General features: G+C 41.2%; 1 protein-coding gene across 1 annotated transcript in view; it reads left to right on the forward strand.

Moving 5' to 3' along the window:
• The window catches only part of SLC24A3 (solute carrier family 24 member 3), a 345921-nt gene that overhangs the window by 42176 nt on the left and 283131 nt on the right, over window positions 1-20614 (forward strand). Inside the window, exon 2 of the mRNA XM_063443684.1 lies at window positions 19673-19822. Coding sequence (XP_063299754.1) covers window positions 19673-19822 — 150 coding nt within the window. The remainder of the gene's footprint in view (window positions 1-19672; window positions 19823-20614) is intronic.

Here is a 20614-nt window from a genome sequence, read left to right on the forward strand (position 1 = left end):
CCCTTGATTGTATTATTTTCCTGTAATACATATATTTTGCATAATGTATTTTATCTTAAATTCTCCTTTGTTACATTGAAATTGGTTACAAACATACTGCCTAGTGTTTGCAAAGAATAAAACTAAACAATATATTTAAAATCTGACTGGTAAACAGCAGTGAACTTTAAGTGCTGCAAACACGTGGCTGGAGATAACGTTTTTAATTTTGATTTGAAATGATGTAATTGGTAGTGATTACATGCTCAGATGAGTTGCCAAATAAACATTCTAAATCTGATTTTGGACATTAGCTGTCTATCCAGGCGAGGTTGCAAATGTGAGCACAAACTTGGAAGACTTTAATAATAGCGATAAACGTCAATCAGCTGGCAACTTTTTATAGTACAGATAAAAATACTCCATAGAAAAGTGGGTTAAATGAATAAAACTCATGAAAAGGAAATATTATTGATTTTAAAACATGGAGATCCGCGTATACACACTGTCTTTAATTCCCAGAGCTGGACATTCTCCAAAATTCTGTTTACACTGATGGGCCCTTTTAGACTAGAGTTAAGACCTGATAAGCGTTAACACAAATATAGAATATGAACTTAGATATTTGTTTTTTTTTCCATTAATAAGCAAAATATACAAAATGGGTTTGTATATTTTTATACACAGAATTGGCAAAAGTCTGAGATTTAAGGGAATAGACAAAATCATCTACAATGTTAAGCTATTTTGTTTTGGGCATTTTTCCCCCGACCTATTTTTTATTGCTGTCTTCCGCTTTTTTTCTTGCATTCTTCTCTAACATCTTTTTTTTTTTTTTTTTTTACTGTTTTGTGTTCTTATGTTTTGAAATATTTTCCATTGCTCATCCCATCTGTATTCACTGACCCACATATCTTTTTTTTATTTACTACCTTGTATTTGTTTTCATCTCTTCCTTGTCCTCTACATTACATTCATCATCATGTTTTTCTTGCTATACCTATCATAATTCTTCTTTCAGTCTACCCTCCCTATTTCTGCAACACACAAACAAATACAATAAGCTGTAGTTCTGGTGTCTATAGTGTCCCTTTAATTTGTTTTACTCTGTCACTAGAGAGCTGAATGTATTGCACTGAATATGTTTGTATAATTAAATCACAACTTTTATAGCTTTTCTTCGTAAATAAAATCCTCAATTCTACTCATCGATGATAAAATAGAATTTCTCTGGAAACACTGATATATTTAGATTTCCACGGATCTAATCAAAGATACTATTTTGTGTCACTTGTAGAAGCACTCTTTTAGAATAAAAAAACAAAAAACAGTTAAAAGGATTACTTACTGTAAATGCAGGCTCTACATATAGAATACGTAATAGATTACATATGCAATGCTTCCTTTAATGTTGTCATAGAAGACGTTTCTCAATGGTGTCCTTTAATATTCCATTACTTGACATTATATGTCAGTGATAAGGAATGCAGCCTAAGTACCTGTCTGTTAGCTTGTGCTTTCTTAGGAAATCCTTTTCTTTTTTTAAGTTAAATGAAGATGTGTGTGTTATAAATTCTCTGCCAGGATTAGAAAGTAAAGTTCACCAGCTACTACATGAAAACACTGTACTGATATTTAAAATATTCAGGCAGGATCATGCATATTGTCTATCAAAATACCTAGATGGTAAAATGTAATTAGCAAAATATAACGCCCATCAAAATGCCAACTGTGGTAGGTCATTATTTCATCTGGAGAAGAACGTAATGTTCCAGAAGGGACTTTTTTTTAACCAAAATTATAGTTATTTAGCCTACCTAGTGGGTACTGTCCACCTGTCCTCATCCTGTTTTGGCCAGTTCTACTCACTTTGGCAGGTGATACTCTGTACTTTCTTTTGCTATGTCAGTCTAATTTTTTATCATATTTAGTAGTCAGTATAATTTTGTAGCACCCAGGAAAAGTCAGATTCACGAAGTCCTACATATATGCACAAGAAATGAGGGTCTACAGCTACTTCTAGCTATCTTGAAAGCTAAAAGCCACTTTGGGGACTCCAGGCTTTACCATTGATTACTAAATTTCAGGGTCCTTACACTTTTATACTGGTGCTTTAAATGGCATCAACAAAACCCACCACCCCTTCTTAGGTTCCCCCCTCCCTTTTCACTAAATTGCTACATGAGCAAATCATATAACAAACAAAAAGATCAACGGATGAGCCATTTTGTTTGTTGTGTGATTCAAAGTTCTATATTGTCTCCAAGGATCACAGCTGGAGAATTGCAGAAGTTAGTTGCATCTTGGGGTCAGAAAGTCTCCTAAAGTACTATCCAACCTACATCACCACAGGTTGTTTGGAAGGGTTTTCAGAAAAAGGTTTCTACCATAATCAAAAAACAAACTCAAGCATCTTCAGTTTGCCAGACACTACTGGAATGTTACATGGGATTGGGTTCTGTGGTCTCATGAAACTAAAATAGAGCTTTTTGGCAATAAAAACCAGAGGCGGGATTGGCGCGCACAGAGAGATAGCCATCTGGAAAAGTACATCATGCCCACGGTTAAATAGGGTGGTAACTCTTCAATGTTTTGGGGCTGTTTTTCTGACAAATGACCGGGACAAATTGTTAGGATACATGACATCATGTACTCTATCAAATGTCAACATCATGTTCCATCGTACATAATAATTGTTCCTGATCAGGCTGAAGAAATTCCTGTAGAGGTTTTTTATTTACTGTTTTATGTTTTGTCATTTTGGCAAGCAAAGGGAGGTCAAGTGATTAAATACAGGTCGGGAAACTGTGTAACAAGACTTCCTTTATTGTTTGCCTTTTATTTTAAGCAATGCTAGTAATATATTTCTATCTAGTATTAGTAACATGGATAAGTAGTCTGCCTCATTATAGCACTTGCTTTCAATGGAGTAATAAGAGTTTCCCTTATCGGCATGTGATAAGTAGCCAGTGAGTTACTGTGGCCGGGTCATCTATTAATGCTTTTGTGTAATACGCACAATTTTATGGTAAAGAAAACAGGGGAGGTGTGTTTGCTAAAATGGAAACTGCAGTGGAATTACAAGCTAGATTCACTGCAGCCAGCTGTTCACCATAGGTGTTTAATTTGCGATTTACCTGGAAATATTTTGAGATTTACTTCTGGGCAGTTTCTGATTTATTTGACATTAAAGTAAAATGTTTCATGTCTCATTTAGGAAAAGTTTGAATTGATAAGGATGCACTCAGCTTTAGAGCTCATTTGTAAAATTTTAGATGTGGGTTTGCAAATTTTGGGTGTGAATCATTATAAATGTTTGCCGTGACATTGCCTTAATTGCTTTTATTTTTTCATGCATTAAAAAAAAAAAAACAGCTTCCCAAGTCACCAGCTAATAAGGCTATTTTACTAAATTCTAAATTAACAGGAACACAAAGTTAATTTAAAACACATTTCAAGTCTTAGGTCTTTTTTTTTCTGTTTGAGTTTTAGCTGTCATTGTCAGCCTAACACTGGCTGCCTAACAAAGCATTCTGCGGCAGCAGACGCTAAGGGGGCATCTGTGTCTGGTGCTAAAAGAACAACTTTGGGGTTAAATCATTAAAAAATGGTTTAACCATTGAAGGTAAAATGGCACCTATACACTTCTGAACCTGTAACAACTTCAATGAGCTGACGGCTCCCATACACTCCCTAACCCCTAACAACCCAATGACCTGGGTGGGAGTGTCCCTTTAAAGCCATTATTCTTTTTGATAATAAGGCTGCCTTCACTTGTACAAATAGCTTGGGTTCTCTTTATTAGTAAATGAAGGATCTCGTTTTTCCAGGAATTTGAGCTGCAGTGATTTCTGAATATGCATCTTTGTAGTTTCATTTTCTTTTGAAAAATCATCACAAAAGAGATCAAGCATATTCGACTATATTGAAAGGCAGGTATCAATGTGCCTTTTTTTTATTAATGCTCGTTAAATACAAAAATATAAGAGAAGCAAACAAGGACACTATCCTGCTGGAGATTTGGTCTTTCTGTATTGCTCCATGTGGCTCTTACATGTTGATTAAAGAATGCATAGTTTAGCCTAGATCAGACACCATGCTGTTGGTTTTTGGTTGATAGGGGGTTCATTTATTATGTATCATAGCTTTTCCTTTTTCCTGACTTGTACCATCTGTACCCATTTATATACACTGCCCCTGTACAGTCCCACTTTACTGACGCATACCACCCACACGTTCTTCTGTCCTCATCTTCTAGTCTGTAAAAGGGAGGTTCTAGAGGTGTTCTAGATGTGTTACATCATACAGACCCCTAGTCAGGAGATAGTGGGAAATCTCTGACCAGTTCTTTCCTCTTTAGGTATAGTTCTGCTCCCTCTTAAATCAGGACTTTGTTTCACTTCTCTTTTTTTTTGCATTTGGCTCACATACTGGTGCATCCCAATATTTAAAAAGTAGCCGTCGGTAACATGTAAAGTGTCTGTAAGTTGGAGTATGCCCATTACATCATAGAACACTTTTATTGAATCATCACTAGAGGAACGAAGATGGCGTCTATTATTGTTTCATGGTTAATTAAATGAGTATCATTACACTGGATTATTATAATATCAATACTGTGAAAATGTTAAAATCAGTGACAACTAACTGTATAATTAAAAGTTAAATAACATGGATACCGCAAGCCGCAGTGTTACTGTAAATGTAGTGACTGCATCTTGCAAGTCACTCCTTATGATATTTGTGAATATTTAAAAGGTTTTGTATTTTGAAGAACGTAAGGTGCAATTCATTTAAAAGATTCTCAGGCACGCAAATCACAAAAAGCTGACAAGTATGTGACTTTTGTTTACTGGTACACACATGCTAAGTTGGCCAGAGGCTTGTTCTGTGTTTATTCTTTACTAAGCACATTCAGAGTCACTGCATTGCACAAGACGTCACAAGATATTATAAATGAATTTGGATATGCAGAGTGCTGTTTGGATGCACAGATGCAAGGTTTCTTTCTTTTTAACTTACACTATAACAGTGGTTCCAAAACCAGTCCTCATGGCCCACCCACAGTCCAGGTTGTGTGAGTATCTCCATTGGAATAAAAAATGGATATAAATAAATGCTGGACTGTTGGTGGGCCTGAGGACTGGCTTGGGCAACACTGCTCTAAAACATTATTAGCCAGCTGGTCCTAAACTACAAATTATATTTTGCTTTAACAGATGTAAGCCTAGTAAAGCATTATGACCAGTAGTGTACTTCCCGGGGGAAGGGAGATGCCCAGGGTGACAGGTAGAGATAGGGGGTCCACAAAGGACCCCTCTCCCGATACAGCAGGCACCTATTAACCAGCGAATTAAAATTAAGTGGTGAGTATAGAAAAGCCTCTTTTTTCTTTAAAGAAAATGGAGTCTGGGTGGACCTTAGTATAGAAAATACATTTAAATAATAGAAAAAATAGGTGTATGTGTGTGTGTATGGATGGGATATAAGTATGTGTGTATATTAGTCTGTTTGTGTACATGAATGTGTGTTTGTGTACGTGAAAGTGTGTCTATGAGTCAGTGTCTGTATGAATGAGTGTGTATGAGTCTGTGTGAATATGTGGGTGGCCATCATGCAGGCCAGCCAAATAAAGGCTACCTAGATGCAGAGGGCTTTTAAAGCACATTGCCCTTTGGTTGAATGTCCTGAGAGCACTTTGCGCAGCCCAAGAGTGTCTACTGATGTACTTGCAGAAGACATAACCTTGGTGTTCCCAAATTCTGGAGACCAGAGAACAAAATCAGGTTGCAATTATCTCATAACTCATCATTGGTTCTTAGTGGGCTAGGAAAAAGCAGCTCTGGGTTGATAAGAACAAAGAGTGAACTCTTGTGACTGTATTGTTAACTTATAACCCACTGAGATTTAGAATGTCACAAGATCCATTGCAGTGACCTAAGCCCTTGTTAAATGACTATAAACAAAGATAGTGATCTTTATTTTTTCTCAAAATTGGAGAACAATTTGTATATTTGTTTAAATAATTGAATGTCTTTTTTTTTAGTTGTTTTATATGAAGCAAGGTTTGTTTTGGATATATGCTTTATTTGTTGATAGTTAAAATTATTTAGAAAAATCTGTGTGTGTAGATACTTGTGTGTGAATTGCTGTCATATGTTTTGTCAAGTTTAGGTTAAATGAAAATAAAATATGTTGTTGTGTATCCATTACAATGTTATGTCACTATGTTTGGCTTAAAAGTGATTATTTTTATTAAAAGGGTTACATTTACAGTGGGAGGAAGATCTGGGAGGAAAAGTGAAGGGGAAGAATGGAAAACCATTTGAGGGATCGCAACCTGTATTTAATTTTTGGTGTCCCTACAAGATGCAGAAAATCTTACGTAGATGGTATACTACCTTTGTCAAACTATTTAAAATGGGTAAAACCCACTGTGACCTGTGTTGCATGGGATGTTAATTTAATGGCTCTTATATTTACATGTGATCCCAAAGTGGTCAGGTTTAGGCATCAGATCAAAGGGTTCCAGAGACTGACGGAGATGGACTCGTGGAGGGTTTGATGAGACATTAAACTCTAAGATAAAGTCACTCTGGATGCGACTGTCTCTCGCGATCCACTGGATTAAGTAGGATGTCCCATTGCTCAGAGTAGTTAAGTCCATGATAGAACATAATAAATTAAAGGATCAGCATCATGGCTGTGGTGAAGGTTGGTAAAGCTACTTTGGACCAGGTAGGAGGAGTTTTGACCATACTGTGGGATACTTTGTGAGAGAAAGTTTCGATTTGGGCACATGCTGGCCTTCAGTTATACTTACCACTTCAGCCATGTTTTCCCAGACAGTTGAGAGCAAATATCCAAGTTCTGAAGCTTCTGAACTTTGCAGACAGGATATGGCTAATTTCTCTCAGCCGATCCAAGTCGAATACATGCCCTGTATGTAATACATTAACCATTCCTGTGTGGCAGTTTAACTATATATTTACAGTAATAATAAAATAGGATTATTTTGTTTGTTGTGTTAGAGCTAAGGTGCAAGTGTTTTTTTTTGTATCTTTTTAAGTAAAAAAAAACAAGCTGCTGGAAAACGTTGACTTTTTTTTTTTTACAAAATTTGATTTTTGATTGATTCTTGCCTCTTGCATCAGGGGTGTCCATCTGATTTAAATAAAAATAAATCTAACAATCTAAACATTACCCACATTGATACCGGAGAAACTGACGGAAGCCAAGCACAGAGAGATGGACACAGGTTTCTTCAGGAAGGAAGAGATTCTTTATTCGGTTCTCCGATCGGGACTCAGAGGGACTAATGTCACCAAAATACAACAAGTTCTGAGCCCCGGACAATAGTGCAGGCTCCTTATATAGGCACATAACTCCTCCCATATTAAGCTCCACCCGCACATTCTTTTGACCAATCAATACAAATAAGAATTAACTTCCTGCTTGACCGCATGGCCTGTCCAGCACAATGGAGGAGGGGAATACTACATCCTGTATTCTTGCACATGCTCCGTACACTACTGATCGTATCTTGCCACGTGCAACTAACTGATCGATACGTCAGCATATGCACGTACACATGCCACGTGGTAATCTCGGCCTACTAAATTTATTTTTACCGAGATTCCACCACATTCCCCCCTTTGATGCCTCTTGATATTTCACAATTACTTGAGGCATCACTTAACCTTGGTTTGCATACACCGCAAGTTACCATGAACCAGACCAGACTTGTCTATGATATGAATCTTCAACACTCATCTTCCTGCATTGGTTCTCCCTGATCTAGAGCCTTATATTTATAAATTGCCATTATCTGTGCAGCAGCCTTCCTCTCTGCTATATTTTCTATCAGGCTTTGCACAGACCTAACTACTAAGGGTATAAGACATGGCAGGAGTAGACACAACATTAAAATCAGTAGGACTCCACCTACCAATGCCTTAAGCCCTCCAAACTGCTCATACCAGTTACCAAACCAACTACTTGGATTGTACCCTTTCCATACCTGAGTAGGCACATGCGCTAGTTTAACCATATGGCTAGTAAGCTCAGCTATTGCTTGCCCTTCGTCATCTATTTGAAGACAGCAATTGCTCAGGTTAAACTTCCCACATACACCTCCCTCTACTGCCAATAGGTAATCCAAGGCTAATCTATTTTGGTATACTGCTGTCCTCATCCTGGTATTATGCTTCGCTAGAAGATTGAGCGCTTGTGAGGTCTCATTAGTAATAATCTCAACCACTGCCTGCAATCTTATAATACGGTTGAGCATATAAATTGGGGTTCTATAACCAAAGGTACCATCCTCTGCCCACGTGGCTGGCCCATAGTAATCTATAATACGCTGGGGAGGCCATTCATCATCTTCCCAGGCGCCTATCTCTATGGGTCCCCTTTTCTTCCTATGATTCACATCATACACTTTAACACCTAAAGTCTCACCTGTTTCAATAGGTAACAAGAAGAAGGATGGTTTGAGCATACCCAACACACATGCCCCTTCCCAGTCCTGTGGCAACTCCGAATAGGCTTTCTTACCACAGATCCAGTACAATTTGCTGGGGCTCTCCAACTAGATGTGATGGATAAATCAAACCATACGTCCTTTAAATTGGCATATCTTGCAAACGGGTTAGATGGTTCTGAGACATTGGAAGCCGACCACCAAGTTGTATTCTTTGTATAATCATCATAAGCTTTTTGCCCTAGACAAGTTAATTCTCCTACAGAAGTATTATGCATCATTCTTTTCCTCGCTATACAAACATAACCTATGATGGAGGTCTTTAATCTCCACTCAGATTTACCTCTAACACTCATATGATAATCGGCTTGTGAAGATATTAATTGGTCAACTGCCTCAGAACCGGACATTACCTCCTTTGCTTCCCAAGGCCATTGGTCTCCCATGTTAGTACCTCCACACACATAGCAGTTGGTAACATTAAGACTACCGGCAATACTTTCAGCTAAATCAATGAACAGGTTTTTAGCATTATGGGGGATCTTATTATCTATACTAATTTCTTCATAGAAGGAATGGTATACCTGATGAGTTTGGGAGGTTACCGTATCAGTCTCTATCCCTATAAACAATACTGTCCCAGGGTCTAAACCCGTCCCATATATTTGAAACCCAAATAAATTACCATATTTATCTAAGAACTTGTCGGGGTTATTTATAAGTATATGGACTGGATTGCATTCCATAGACCTACAGTATGGATTGGTAGGCAACTTAGTCACAATCATGTCCTTGTCTGCTGTCTGTCCCCAAGTTGCCCACCCCACACAAGACCAATATGGACAAAAGTTATAATCTCTATTTGGGCATCTAGGACTCACATACTTATTTTTACTACTGGGACAAATATATTTATCGTTAGACCCATACGTTCTCTCCCATCTAAGATCCCCACATACATTCCACGGCTTTCTACCACTTGATATCGCTTTACACGCATCAAATAGCAGAACACCTGAAGAATATACGGATTCTAATACCGTTTTGTTAATTAGGGTCCCCTGAGGATCTCCATTCCTGAGAGTCAACCAAATTGTACGGGGTTGATACTCTGGACTGAAGCACTTAGGTTCTCCTACTCCTAAATGGCACACACTATATTCTATATTTAAGTATCTACATCTTGATACATCTCCTTTACACTCGTATTGCGAATGCCAAATTAGGGTCTGGGAAATATGGTTACCTGTTCTTGTAGTCTTAATGCATACCTCACAGCTAGGAGTGTCGGTACCTCTACCTTCCTGAATATAAAAATACACATATAAAAACATTATTAAAAACACATCTTTCGTCGTCATCCTCAGTCTTCGTCCGTGCGAAGGCACCTCAGCTTCCAGGATGTAAGGGCTGCAGGGAATGGAGTTCTGCTCGTCTTCACAGGGGTCCCTTCGAGACTTTTCCTGACTTATACACTATACGTCGGTGAGCGGACAGGCTTTATTATGGCCTTCTCACTCACTTACCAATCTCTGAAACAATAAAATTTGTAATCCACAAGGTTCCTCGTCACTCCGACTGAGTCGTGCGCTTTAACCGGATCTTGCAGGGATTCTCTGGATCTGCTGTAGCTTGCCAAGAATCGACTGGAGTGATGTATCCACGGAGTCACTTCGGCCACTTTTATCGCTGTAGGGGTAGACAAAAGAACAACATAAGGACCTCTCCACTTGGGCCCTAACGGTACATTATTCCACTCTTTAATCCACACCTGGTCTCCTGGGTGGTAACTATGAACTGGGGGATAAATATTCACAGGTAATCTATCTTGTACCCATTTCTGTACCTCCTCCATAGTCTTACCCAACTCTACAACCTGCTGCCGAGTAATTCCTTCTCCCAACTGACTCAAATCCCCCCTTAAGTTACCAAGTACGGGAGGTGGTCGCCCATACATGATTTCAAAAGGAGAGAGGCCCATCCTTCTGGTAGGTGTACTGCGGATTCGCAATAGAGCTATGGGCAAGAGAACGTTCCACTTAAGTTGGGTTTCCTGACACATTTTAGCCAACTGGTTCTTAATAGTTCTATTCATTCTCTCTACCTTACCAGAACTCTGGGGTCTATATGCCGTATGAAGCCTCCACTTTATACCAAGCATATGAGTCAGTTGTTGTAGGCACTGATGAACAAAAGCTGGACCATTGTCCGATCCTATAGAGCAGGGTAGTCCATATCGGGGTATTATTTCTCGTAGCAGGAATCTCACAACTTCTCCTGCTTTCTCCGTACGAGTAGGACATGCTTCTACCCAGCCTGAATAGGTGCACACAACTACCAGTAGGTAACGATGTCCACCAGATTTAGGCATTACTGTATAGTCAATTTGTAGATCGGACATGGGGAGTCCCCCCATAAACTGGACTCCTGATGGCTTTACTGGTCCTTGCCTTGCATTATTTTTAGCACACGTTACACATCTTCGTACAATGGCCTGAGTCAAGTTGGACAATCTTGGTATGTAGAAATGTTTTCTGAGAGATTCTTCTGTACTATCTCTCCCAGAGTGTGTCACATTGTGATAGTTTTGGACAATTTCTACCGCTAGTGATGCTGGAATGACTATTCTTCCATCTTCTAACTGATACCATTTGTTCTCCAAATACTTTCCAGGTTCAGTCTTTAACCACTCCTCTTCTTGAGCTGTATAAACTGGAGTCCATTGAGACAGTGGAGTTGGTATCAGAGCAGCTATATGCTCCACATATTCTTGTCTTCCTGATTCAGCGGCACGCTTAGCTGCATTATCTGCCATCCGATTTCCTTTGGTTACATCACCATCTCCTCTCAGATGCGCTCGACAATGTATAATACCGACTTCTTTCGGCTCCCACACTGCTTCCAATAGTTGTAGGATTTCAGCTGCGTACTTGATTTCTTTGCCTTCTGAATTCAATAGTCCTCTTTCTTTATACAAAGCTCCGTGGGCATGAGTGGTTAAAAACGCATACTTCAGCCAATTGTAACGCTCGTGTCAGTGCTATCAATTCTGCCTTTTGTGCTGATGTTCCTTTTGCCAGTGGCCGAGCTTCTATCACCTTGTCTATTGTGGTTACTGCATATCCTGCATAGCGGATCCCTTCTTTCACATAACTACTGCCGTCGGTGTAATATTGAACATCAGGGTTCTGGATGGGAAAATCACGAAGATCTGGTCTACTTGAAAATACTTCATCCATCACTTCCAAACAATCATGTTGACTTTCAGTAGGTTGTGGCAAAAGGGTAGCTGGATTTAAGGTATTTACAGTCTCTAAATGCACTCTTGGGTTTTCACACAACATTGCTTGATACTTGGTCATACGGCTGTTACTAAACCAATGATTTCCTTTGTAATCCAACAACGTCTGTACTGCATGTGGGACTCGTACATAAAGTTCTTGACCCAGAGTGAGTTTATCGGCTTCAGCTACTAGCAGGGCGGCTGCAGCTACGGCTCTTAGACAAGGTGGAAGTCCGCTGGCCACTGCATCCAGTTGCTTAGACATGTAGGCAACAGGTCTTTGCCATGATCCCAAGTACTGTGTCAATACTCCCACAGCCATTCTTCTTTGCTCATGTACATACAGGTAGAATGGTCGTGTGTGATCAGGTAGACCTAATGCTGGGGCGCTCATCAAAGCCTTCTTCACATCTTCAAATGCCGTTTGCTGTTCTTTAGTCCATAAGAAGGGGTCGTGCTCTGTACCTTTGATAGCTGCGTACAGAGGTTTTGCCAGTATCGCGTAGCTGGGAATCCATATCCTACAGAAGCCTGCTGCCCCCAAGAATTCTCGCACTTGTCTTCTATTCTTGGGTATCGGTATTTGGCACACAGCTTCTTTTCTCTCTGGTCCCATAATTCTTTGACCTTCAGAGATATGGAATCCCAGATATTTGACAGTTGGCAAACACAACTGAGCCTTCTTTCTAGACACCTTGTATCCTGCCTTCCAGAGAATGTGTAGTAGATCGTGCGTTGCTTGCTGACATATTTCCTTCGTAACTGCTGCTATCAACAAGTCGTCTACATATTGTAACAATACACACTCTCCTGGGATGGACTCGAAATCCAGTAGATCTTGACTTAGAGCTGAACCAAATAGGGTAGGTGAATTTTTAAACCCTTGGGGCAGTCTTGTCCAGGTCATTTGGCGTTTTGAGCCCGTCACAGCGTTTTCCCATTGGAAAGCGAAGATACATTGGCTTTCTGCGGCAATTCGGAGGCAAAAGAAGGCATCTTTGAGGTCTAAACCTGTAAAATAGGTTGCCCCACCCGGAATTAAAGCAAGCAGGTTATATGGATTGGGTACAACTGGATGTATGCTAACAACCGCATCATTGACTGCTCTCAAGTCCTGCACAGGGCGATACTCATCTGTACCGGGCTTTTGAACAGGCAGCAATGGGGTGTTCCAGGGGGAAGTACAGAATTTTAGGATACCATACCGTATGAACTTATCCAGATAAGATTGAATGTTCTTCTTAGCCTTCTGCGGGATGTGATATTGTCTTAGGCTCACTGGATAAACCCCAAGTTTTAGTTCGATTTTAATAGGTGGAATATTGCGGGCCAGTCCTGGTGGGTTGTTCTCTGCCCAAACTCCTGGTATGTTGAATAAGGATTCATCACTCCTAGGGTTTTGGCTAGTCAACGCTGTATAAAGTCGCCACTCTTCTTCCTTTGGTACGGATAATGTCATAATACCTGAAGGTCCATTAAACTTTAAGGATGTTGTTCCGTTTGGTAGGAACGTAATCTGCGCCTGTAATTTGGATAGCATATCACGTCCCAGCAATTGGACTGGACATTCAGGCATGTAAAGGAATTGATGTTTTACTACGTGGCCTCCCAATGTACAGAGTCGACTTTTAAGAACCGGTTTTGCAGCACTTCTTCCAGTTGCTCCTATTACAGTAATAGTTCTTCCAGATGGAGGAGCAACTAGGTTAGTCACCACCGAATGTTCAGCACCAGTGTCGATCATGAACGCACTCCTTTTTCCCCCTATTGATACATCGACCATAGGCTCCGCTCGACCAAGGGGGATGGAGCCCGGTCGGTATCAATAGTCCTCCATGACCGTGTCAGCCAATCCTACAAAGTCCCTACCTTCTCTATCGCGGGACCTTTGCGCTGCTGGATAGTACCTGTCTTCTCTTACACTTCCTCTGTTTCCATTACTTCCTCTATTACCATTACTCCTTCCGGGGCCTCCTCTACCTCTCGCTCTGCCTCTAAAGTTTCCATAACCTGCCCTGGGTGGGTCTCTCTCGTACTGCTCTCTTTGCGGACACTCGCTTCTCCAATGCCCTTCTTCTCTGCAATACGCGCACTGATTCCTACTCAAGGGCTCCCTATTCCACCTACTATCGCCTCTATCTGGGCCCCGTCTATCTACGCCTGTGATCGCTACCGCTAGCATATCAGCCTTTTTACGCATCTTGCGCTCTTCCTCTTTCTTGCTTTCTGACTCCCTATTCATATATACCTTATTCGCTACCTCCATTAGTTGGGTGATAGACATACCTGCAAACCCTTCTAACTTTTGTAGCTTGCGCTTAATATCTCCGTAAGCTTGGCTGACAAAGGCGGAGTTTACCATTCGGGGATTATCAGCGTCTTCCGGATTAAAGGGGGTATACAAGCGGTATGCCTCCAATAATCGGTCATAAAAGACACTGGGCGCTTCATCACTTTTCTGAATCACCTCAACTGTCTTCGACATATTAATGGCTTTCTTCCCTCCGGCTTTCATGCCAGCAATTATAGCGTCTCTATAGGCTTTTAGTTGAACCATATCTGCGCCATTAACATTCCAGTCGGGATCGGTATTAGGATAATGTGTTGCGGCCCATGCTGCTGGATTAGCTTGATTTAAAGCACGGGCTTCATCCTCTAGCGCTTTAATGGCAGCTTGGTTAATCCTAGTCCTTTCCTCATTATTGAACAATGTCATTAATAACTGCTGGCAATCAGCCCATGTCGGATTATGTGTCTGAACTATCGAGGTGAACAGATCGGTCATAGCTTGTGGTTTCTCAGTGTACGAGGAATTGTGGGTCTTCCAATTCAAGAGATCGGTAGTCGTGAACGGGACATATACGAAGACTGGGTCAGCATATACCATTTGACCTGCGGCATCGAGATAGGCTGACCCAGGATTCAGACGAAGAGGCATCTGGTAATGTTTGGGTCGTTGGGTACCGGTCAGTTGTCGGGTTAGTATAGGGCTACGTGGAGGGGCGTCGGTTAGAGGTTCCGGTCGGGGGGTGGTAAGACATGAGGATGTGGAAGCTTGATTTTGGGAAAGGTCGGTGAATAGAATATTCCGAGCCGAGCTAGAAGAAGCTTGACCGGAACTTTGAAGTGGCGCCAAATCAGGATATTCGGATCTAACGGGGGTTGGTTCCGGAAGGGAAGGTTTAGTACGACGGGGGTGGATTCTGCACTGGAGGAGGAAGCGGAAGTGGATGGGGGCAATGGGGGAAGGGGTGTAGAACTTCCTGTACTCGTATCACTTCCTTCTACAGGGAAGTAAGGGGGCGGCAAAGGGATCTCGGACTCAGGGGGCGTGTCCAAAATGGGCCTAACCATAGTCCTAGTGGACAAACAAGTCCTGGCCACCATGAGGCGACATTGCTCCTCGTGGCATATCCGAATCCATCTTGGCGAGTCGTTTACGGCCTGTCTCCAACAATCAATATATGGAAACTGTCCGTAAAGTTCAGGCCTACCTGATACAGCCACGTGTACACGCTGTACCAGAGTTGGATCCAAACTGCCACGTGGCGGCCATGCCGCAACCAAAGTAGGCCACTCCCTAGTGCACAAAGTTACCAAACGTACAGGGGACATTTTAACCCCAAAATCACATGTTGTAAATCCCTTTTTAAAATTCTTTACCATACAACCTAAGGGATCCAAAATCGTCGACTCCGACGCGCCCATACTTATCAATGGAGCGTCGTTGACAACGAATACTATGCACACGTTCTATTCAACAGTCACACCCGTTTCTTCCGGCAACAGCACCTCGTGGTACAGTTACCAAGTGAAACGTACACAATAACACAATAAACACTCAGGGAATTCCCGTACACACACAGCTGTTACACCAGTCACTAAATAATCAATATTATGCCCTTTGGCGAAACTATACAGTCACCCACGCTATAATTCTCTATATATGAATTACCCGTCTATAACACACCCCAGTAACATCGTCTTTTACAAATAGCGGTTACAGTACGGCATAGATCAAAGCACAATTTAAGGTCACAATACAATTATTAGTGGTTATGGTGTTAAACATGCAATAGACGAAAATGATTAGTACTTATATACAGTGTCAGTAAATATACAGGGTTATGGTACCGTGCACTATGATACAGCAACACACTATTAACACTCTCGCTAGACGGCTGAGCTCGCGCTATCTAACAAGATATACACTTTACTAACAATCTTTAACACATATACAATCCCAACTAAACTATTGGCCAGTACCTTGATGGACTACCTAAAACTATCTACATCCGTTTTGGTTAGCCACACTGCCCAAGCACCACATATAGCGAACTAGAGGGCGGAATTTACAACAGAATCCTTTTAGGCTTTCTACTCTATCAATAGTCTAGTGGGTTCCAAATTTACACGCCTTCCCACTTAGCCAAGATAGGTTGAGATCTAGCAAACGATAATGTACATCAGAGTCTGCTTAGTCTCCCGGTCCCTCCGACCTAGCGAACGAATTGTACACCCTAGAACGCTAGTCTAGACAAGACACCGGTGTCCGGCTAGGGCTATTTACACCAGAACCCCGCCTGACTCCAAACCAAATCAAACGATCTTACTAAAGAGCGTTCGATTGAGCGGTGCGCCTTCGCTCCTTCCCTCCGACAGAGGGGGCAGATTCCATACACAGATTTGAACCCCTTATGGGCCTACCGCACAATCGGTATACCCCTAGTGGGTCCGCCGTCTAAAACAGCAGTCGTCTTACCTCCTCGTTCCTGAACCTGAGTTCACACTCATCGACGGGGACACCCCAGCACTTCTTACGTAGAGGCCGATGATCTCCTGGACAACAGACCAGTGGCGCCGAGACGAAGGGAAGTCCACGCAGAAGTTCAGGGGTGCAGCCGTAGAGAACGTGGGCAAAGATAGACCGTCTCACGCCTCTGCTTCTCAGCTACCGTTGAACGATGAGCTTCCCGGCCAATGCACCAAATGATACCGGAGAAACTGACGGAAGCCAAGCACAGAGAGATGGACACAGGTTTCTTCAGGAAGGAAGAGATTCTTTATTCGGTTCACCGATCGGGACTCAGAGGGACTAATGTCACCAAAATACAACAAGTTCTGAGCCCCGGACAATAGTGCAGGCTCCTTATATAGGCACATAACTCCTCCCATATTAAGCTCCACCCGCACATTCTCTTGACCAATCAATACAAATAAGAATTAACTTCCTGCTTGACCGCATGGCCTGTCCAGCACAATGGAGGAGGGGAATACTACATCCTGTATTCTTGCACATGCTCCGTACACTACTGATCGTATCTTGCCACATGCAACTAACTGATCGATACGTCAGCATATGCACGTACACATGCCACGTGGTAATCTCGGCCTACTAAATTTATTTTTACCGAGATTCCACCACAACATGTTAGTGATAGAACAAGTAAAACAAAATACTTAGACATATTTAATTTATCTACAAATGTATCTACAATTTATCTACAAAAAATAGTTATGCCATCTGAAAAAGCAATGACTGCATACATTATTGTAGTTATTAATCAATTATTTAAGGTCCTGATAAAGCCGATATCAGCCTGATAAACCATTCTAGTGTAGACTTGCGATAAAAGTCTTGCTCAGTGGCCTAACTGTGCTTTAACTTTAGTGTACAAACACGTGGTTTAGACATTTTGGGGATTTTGGAGAATGTTCAGATACTAAACAGAATTCATGATGCCCTAGCTATAGCAACTTGTTCAGGTCCTGATTGAAGGATCCCCGAACAATAACGCTGTCACCTTGATGTTTGACTGTTGATATGTGGTTCTTACTGTGGAATGTAGTGTTTGCTTTTTGTCCGCTATAAAGGGGATTGCGACTTCCAGATTTTTTTTACATTTGAATCATCTGTTTATAGAACATTGTTCTGAAACCTCAAGAATCATTTAGGTATTTTCTGGCAAACCCTTTATAAATAGAATTGTTTTCAAACGTACATGCCTCCCAACTCTGTGATACACTCGGGCACTCGGGCAAACCAACAAAATGGAGCACCTACAAAAGAGGGACATTAGGATAAACAAGAGGGGCAGAAGAATTTGGATCCACAATAGGGACTATCCCCTCTTGAATAGGGGCATTTGGGAGGTATTCAAGTAGCTACTCTACTAAAAAAAACAAACTGTGTTTGCCAAGTGTCTGTTCAGATGATGCATCATAACTACTGATTTGAGAGAGGTCTGCAGATTAATTATTGTCTTGGGTTCTTTTGAGTGAGTTTGCATCTTGCTGTTGGAGAAATTTTGGCAAGATGATCACTCCTGGCTAGAGTCAGTCCTGTCCCAAATTTTCTCCATTTGTAAGATTTGACTCTGACTTTTGATGATGCCCTAGAGCCTTTGAAATTGTGTAAATCTTTTCAGACTTAAACACGTCAATAATTATTTTCTCGAGTTGTTTTAATGAAATTGTAGTGTGATGCTATTTTAGAACCATTGTGGTAATAATGGTTTAAAGGTTAGAGACTAGAATTAAGCCTGTGTATACTGCTCATCTACCAACACAGGTTTAATGACGGTTAGTGAGTAAGCCACATGGAAGGGTGTAAGGCGTGGGGGAAAAACACCTTTACCATGTGATTAAAGAGAAGAAACATTCACAGACACACACAAACTCACAGACATACAGACACACACACTCACAGACATACAGACACACACACACACACAAACACACACACAAACATACAGACACACACACACACACTCACAGCCATACAGACACAGACTCACAGACATACAGACACACACACATACATACACATACATAAACACAGACATACAAACACACACACTCATTCACAGACATACAGACACACACTCACATACATAAGGCACACAAACTCCCAGACATACAGACACACACTCACAAACACACACACACACACACACTCACAGACACACACACACATACACATACAGACACACACACACACACTTACATACATACAGATACACACACACATACACACAAACACTCAGACATACAGACACACACACAGACATACAGACACACTCACTCACTCACAAGTAATTACTTTATTTAAATCCACCCAGCCTCCTTGCTTCTGGGAAGCTGGAGTGAGTAGGCTTTCCCTGGGGTCCAGTGGGGCTGCTGTCATCTCCCTACTCAGCTCCCTCTCCCACACTGTTTAGTGAGCCAAGGGCCGGAGTGACGTCATAACCTGGCTCCTGGCATCACTGCAAGCCGAGCGAGGGAGCAGAGCAGGAAGATAACAACTCTGTTACCACGGCATTAAGTCATCCGCCCGCCTCCCTCTGTTCTCCATTACCCTGCCATCCCCCCTCCGTCAGCTGCCCGCCTCCCTCAGCTCTCCATGGTCTTGCCGCCCCACTGCCTCCCTCAGCAATAAATGAGCCGAACACCCCACTCCCTCTGTCAGCCGCCTGCCTCCCTCTCACAGCTCTCCATGAGCTGTCCTCCCTCCCTTACCTCTCAGTGAGCCGGTCGGCCACCTCCCTCAGTCAGCAGCTTGCGCCAGCCCTCGGTGATCCGACTGCCCGCCTCTGCTCTCAGGCAACCGGCCACCTCGGGGGCTGAACAGGCTCACAAATCCTACGCACCTGGAACTTATCGAGCCCTTGTATAGGATGATAGCAGAATTGCATGTTTTCTGTAAAAACTGCAAAATCGATTAGTCATCAAGTCAGCTAAACATACAAGTGCGTTTTGACATTTTCAAGGCAGTTAGATAAAGTCATGTTATGAGCGTTTACATTTTTGACATACACATACAACACCAACGTTGTATTAAAAAAACAAAAAATAGTTTTTTAAATATTGAAAATTGTTCACAGAATTATACTTTCTTATAAAATAAATACTCATTTTTCGTTGTTCAGGTTATGGGAACATCAACCACTTAGCAGATGAACAAATCAGAGCCGTTGAGGCCAGTAAATGGAATGGACGGGGGTTACTATGGGCGGACCAAGAAAATATTACTGAGGTGGAGACTGAAAAACCTCATCGTAAGAACTGCACCGAGCCAGGTAATTTTTGTACTTAAATAAATAATGTTTTTGATGACTTATTGAAAGATTTCTTTACTAAACAGTGGGTTGTGATAATTTTATGAAATTAAATGTTTTGCAAAATTGCCGTATTGTGTAAATAGCTTACTTCACTATGTATCAAACTCAGCTCTTTTGGCCTACATTCCATAACAGAGTTTTCGATTTACCTCTCTTCACTGTTTATTAAAGACACACTGATAGGTTTATCCAATAAAACTGAGGCAAAAAAGTGTGAGTCGGGAAAACAATTTTCCTGCTCAAATATACTCAGAGTTTTAATATTTTAGCCTAAATTTAGCAATTTGGTTTCAATTCAATACATACGGGTGTTTAGTTAAAAATGCATTATGAGGGGCTTGTATTTTTATATGGCCACTATTTCATTCATACCAAATGTTATTACTGACTATACTACTACAGACACGTGTAATTCAGAGTGTTATATTGGTTGTGTCACTAACATTGTGTGTATTGTTTGAGTTTCACAAATCTCTTTCCTGTTAATGCAAAATGCTGATCAAGTGGTCACTTCAAGTTAAATGAAGCTTATCGTAATTAGGTTTAGCACTGTGGTGGTTTACAATCTTCATTCCCCATGATGCTTAGCCAGCCTTGTTAACTACATTCCCTACATACTCCCTAGCCAAATATTTGTGGACTACATTCTACATGATGCATGGTAAACTCCAGTGGAGGCTCATCCATAGGGGCACCAGTTTCATGTGTGTGTGTGTGAGGATAATTTTCTGTAGTTAGAAACATAAAATA

The sequence above is a fragment of the Pelobates fuscus genome, chromosome 2 (genome assembly GCF_036172605.1).
Source record: "Pelobates fuscus isolate aPelFus1 chromosome 2, aPelFus1.pri, whole genome shotgun sequence".
Classification (NCBI taxonomy): Eukaryota; Metazoa; Chordata; class Amphibia; order Anura; family Pelobatidae; genus Pelobates; species Pelobates fuscus.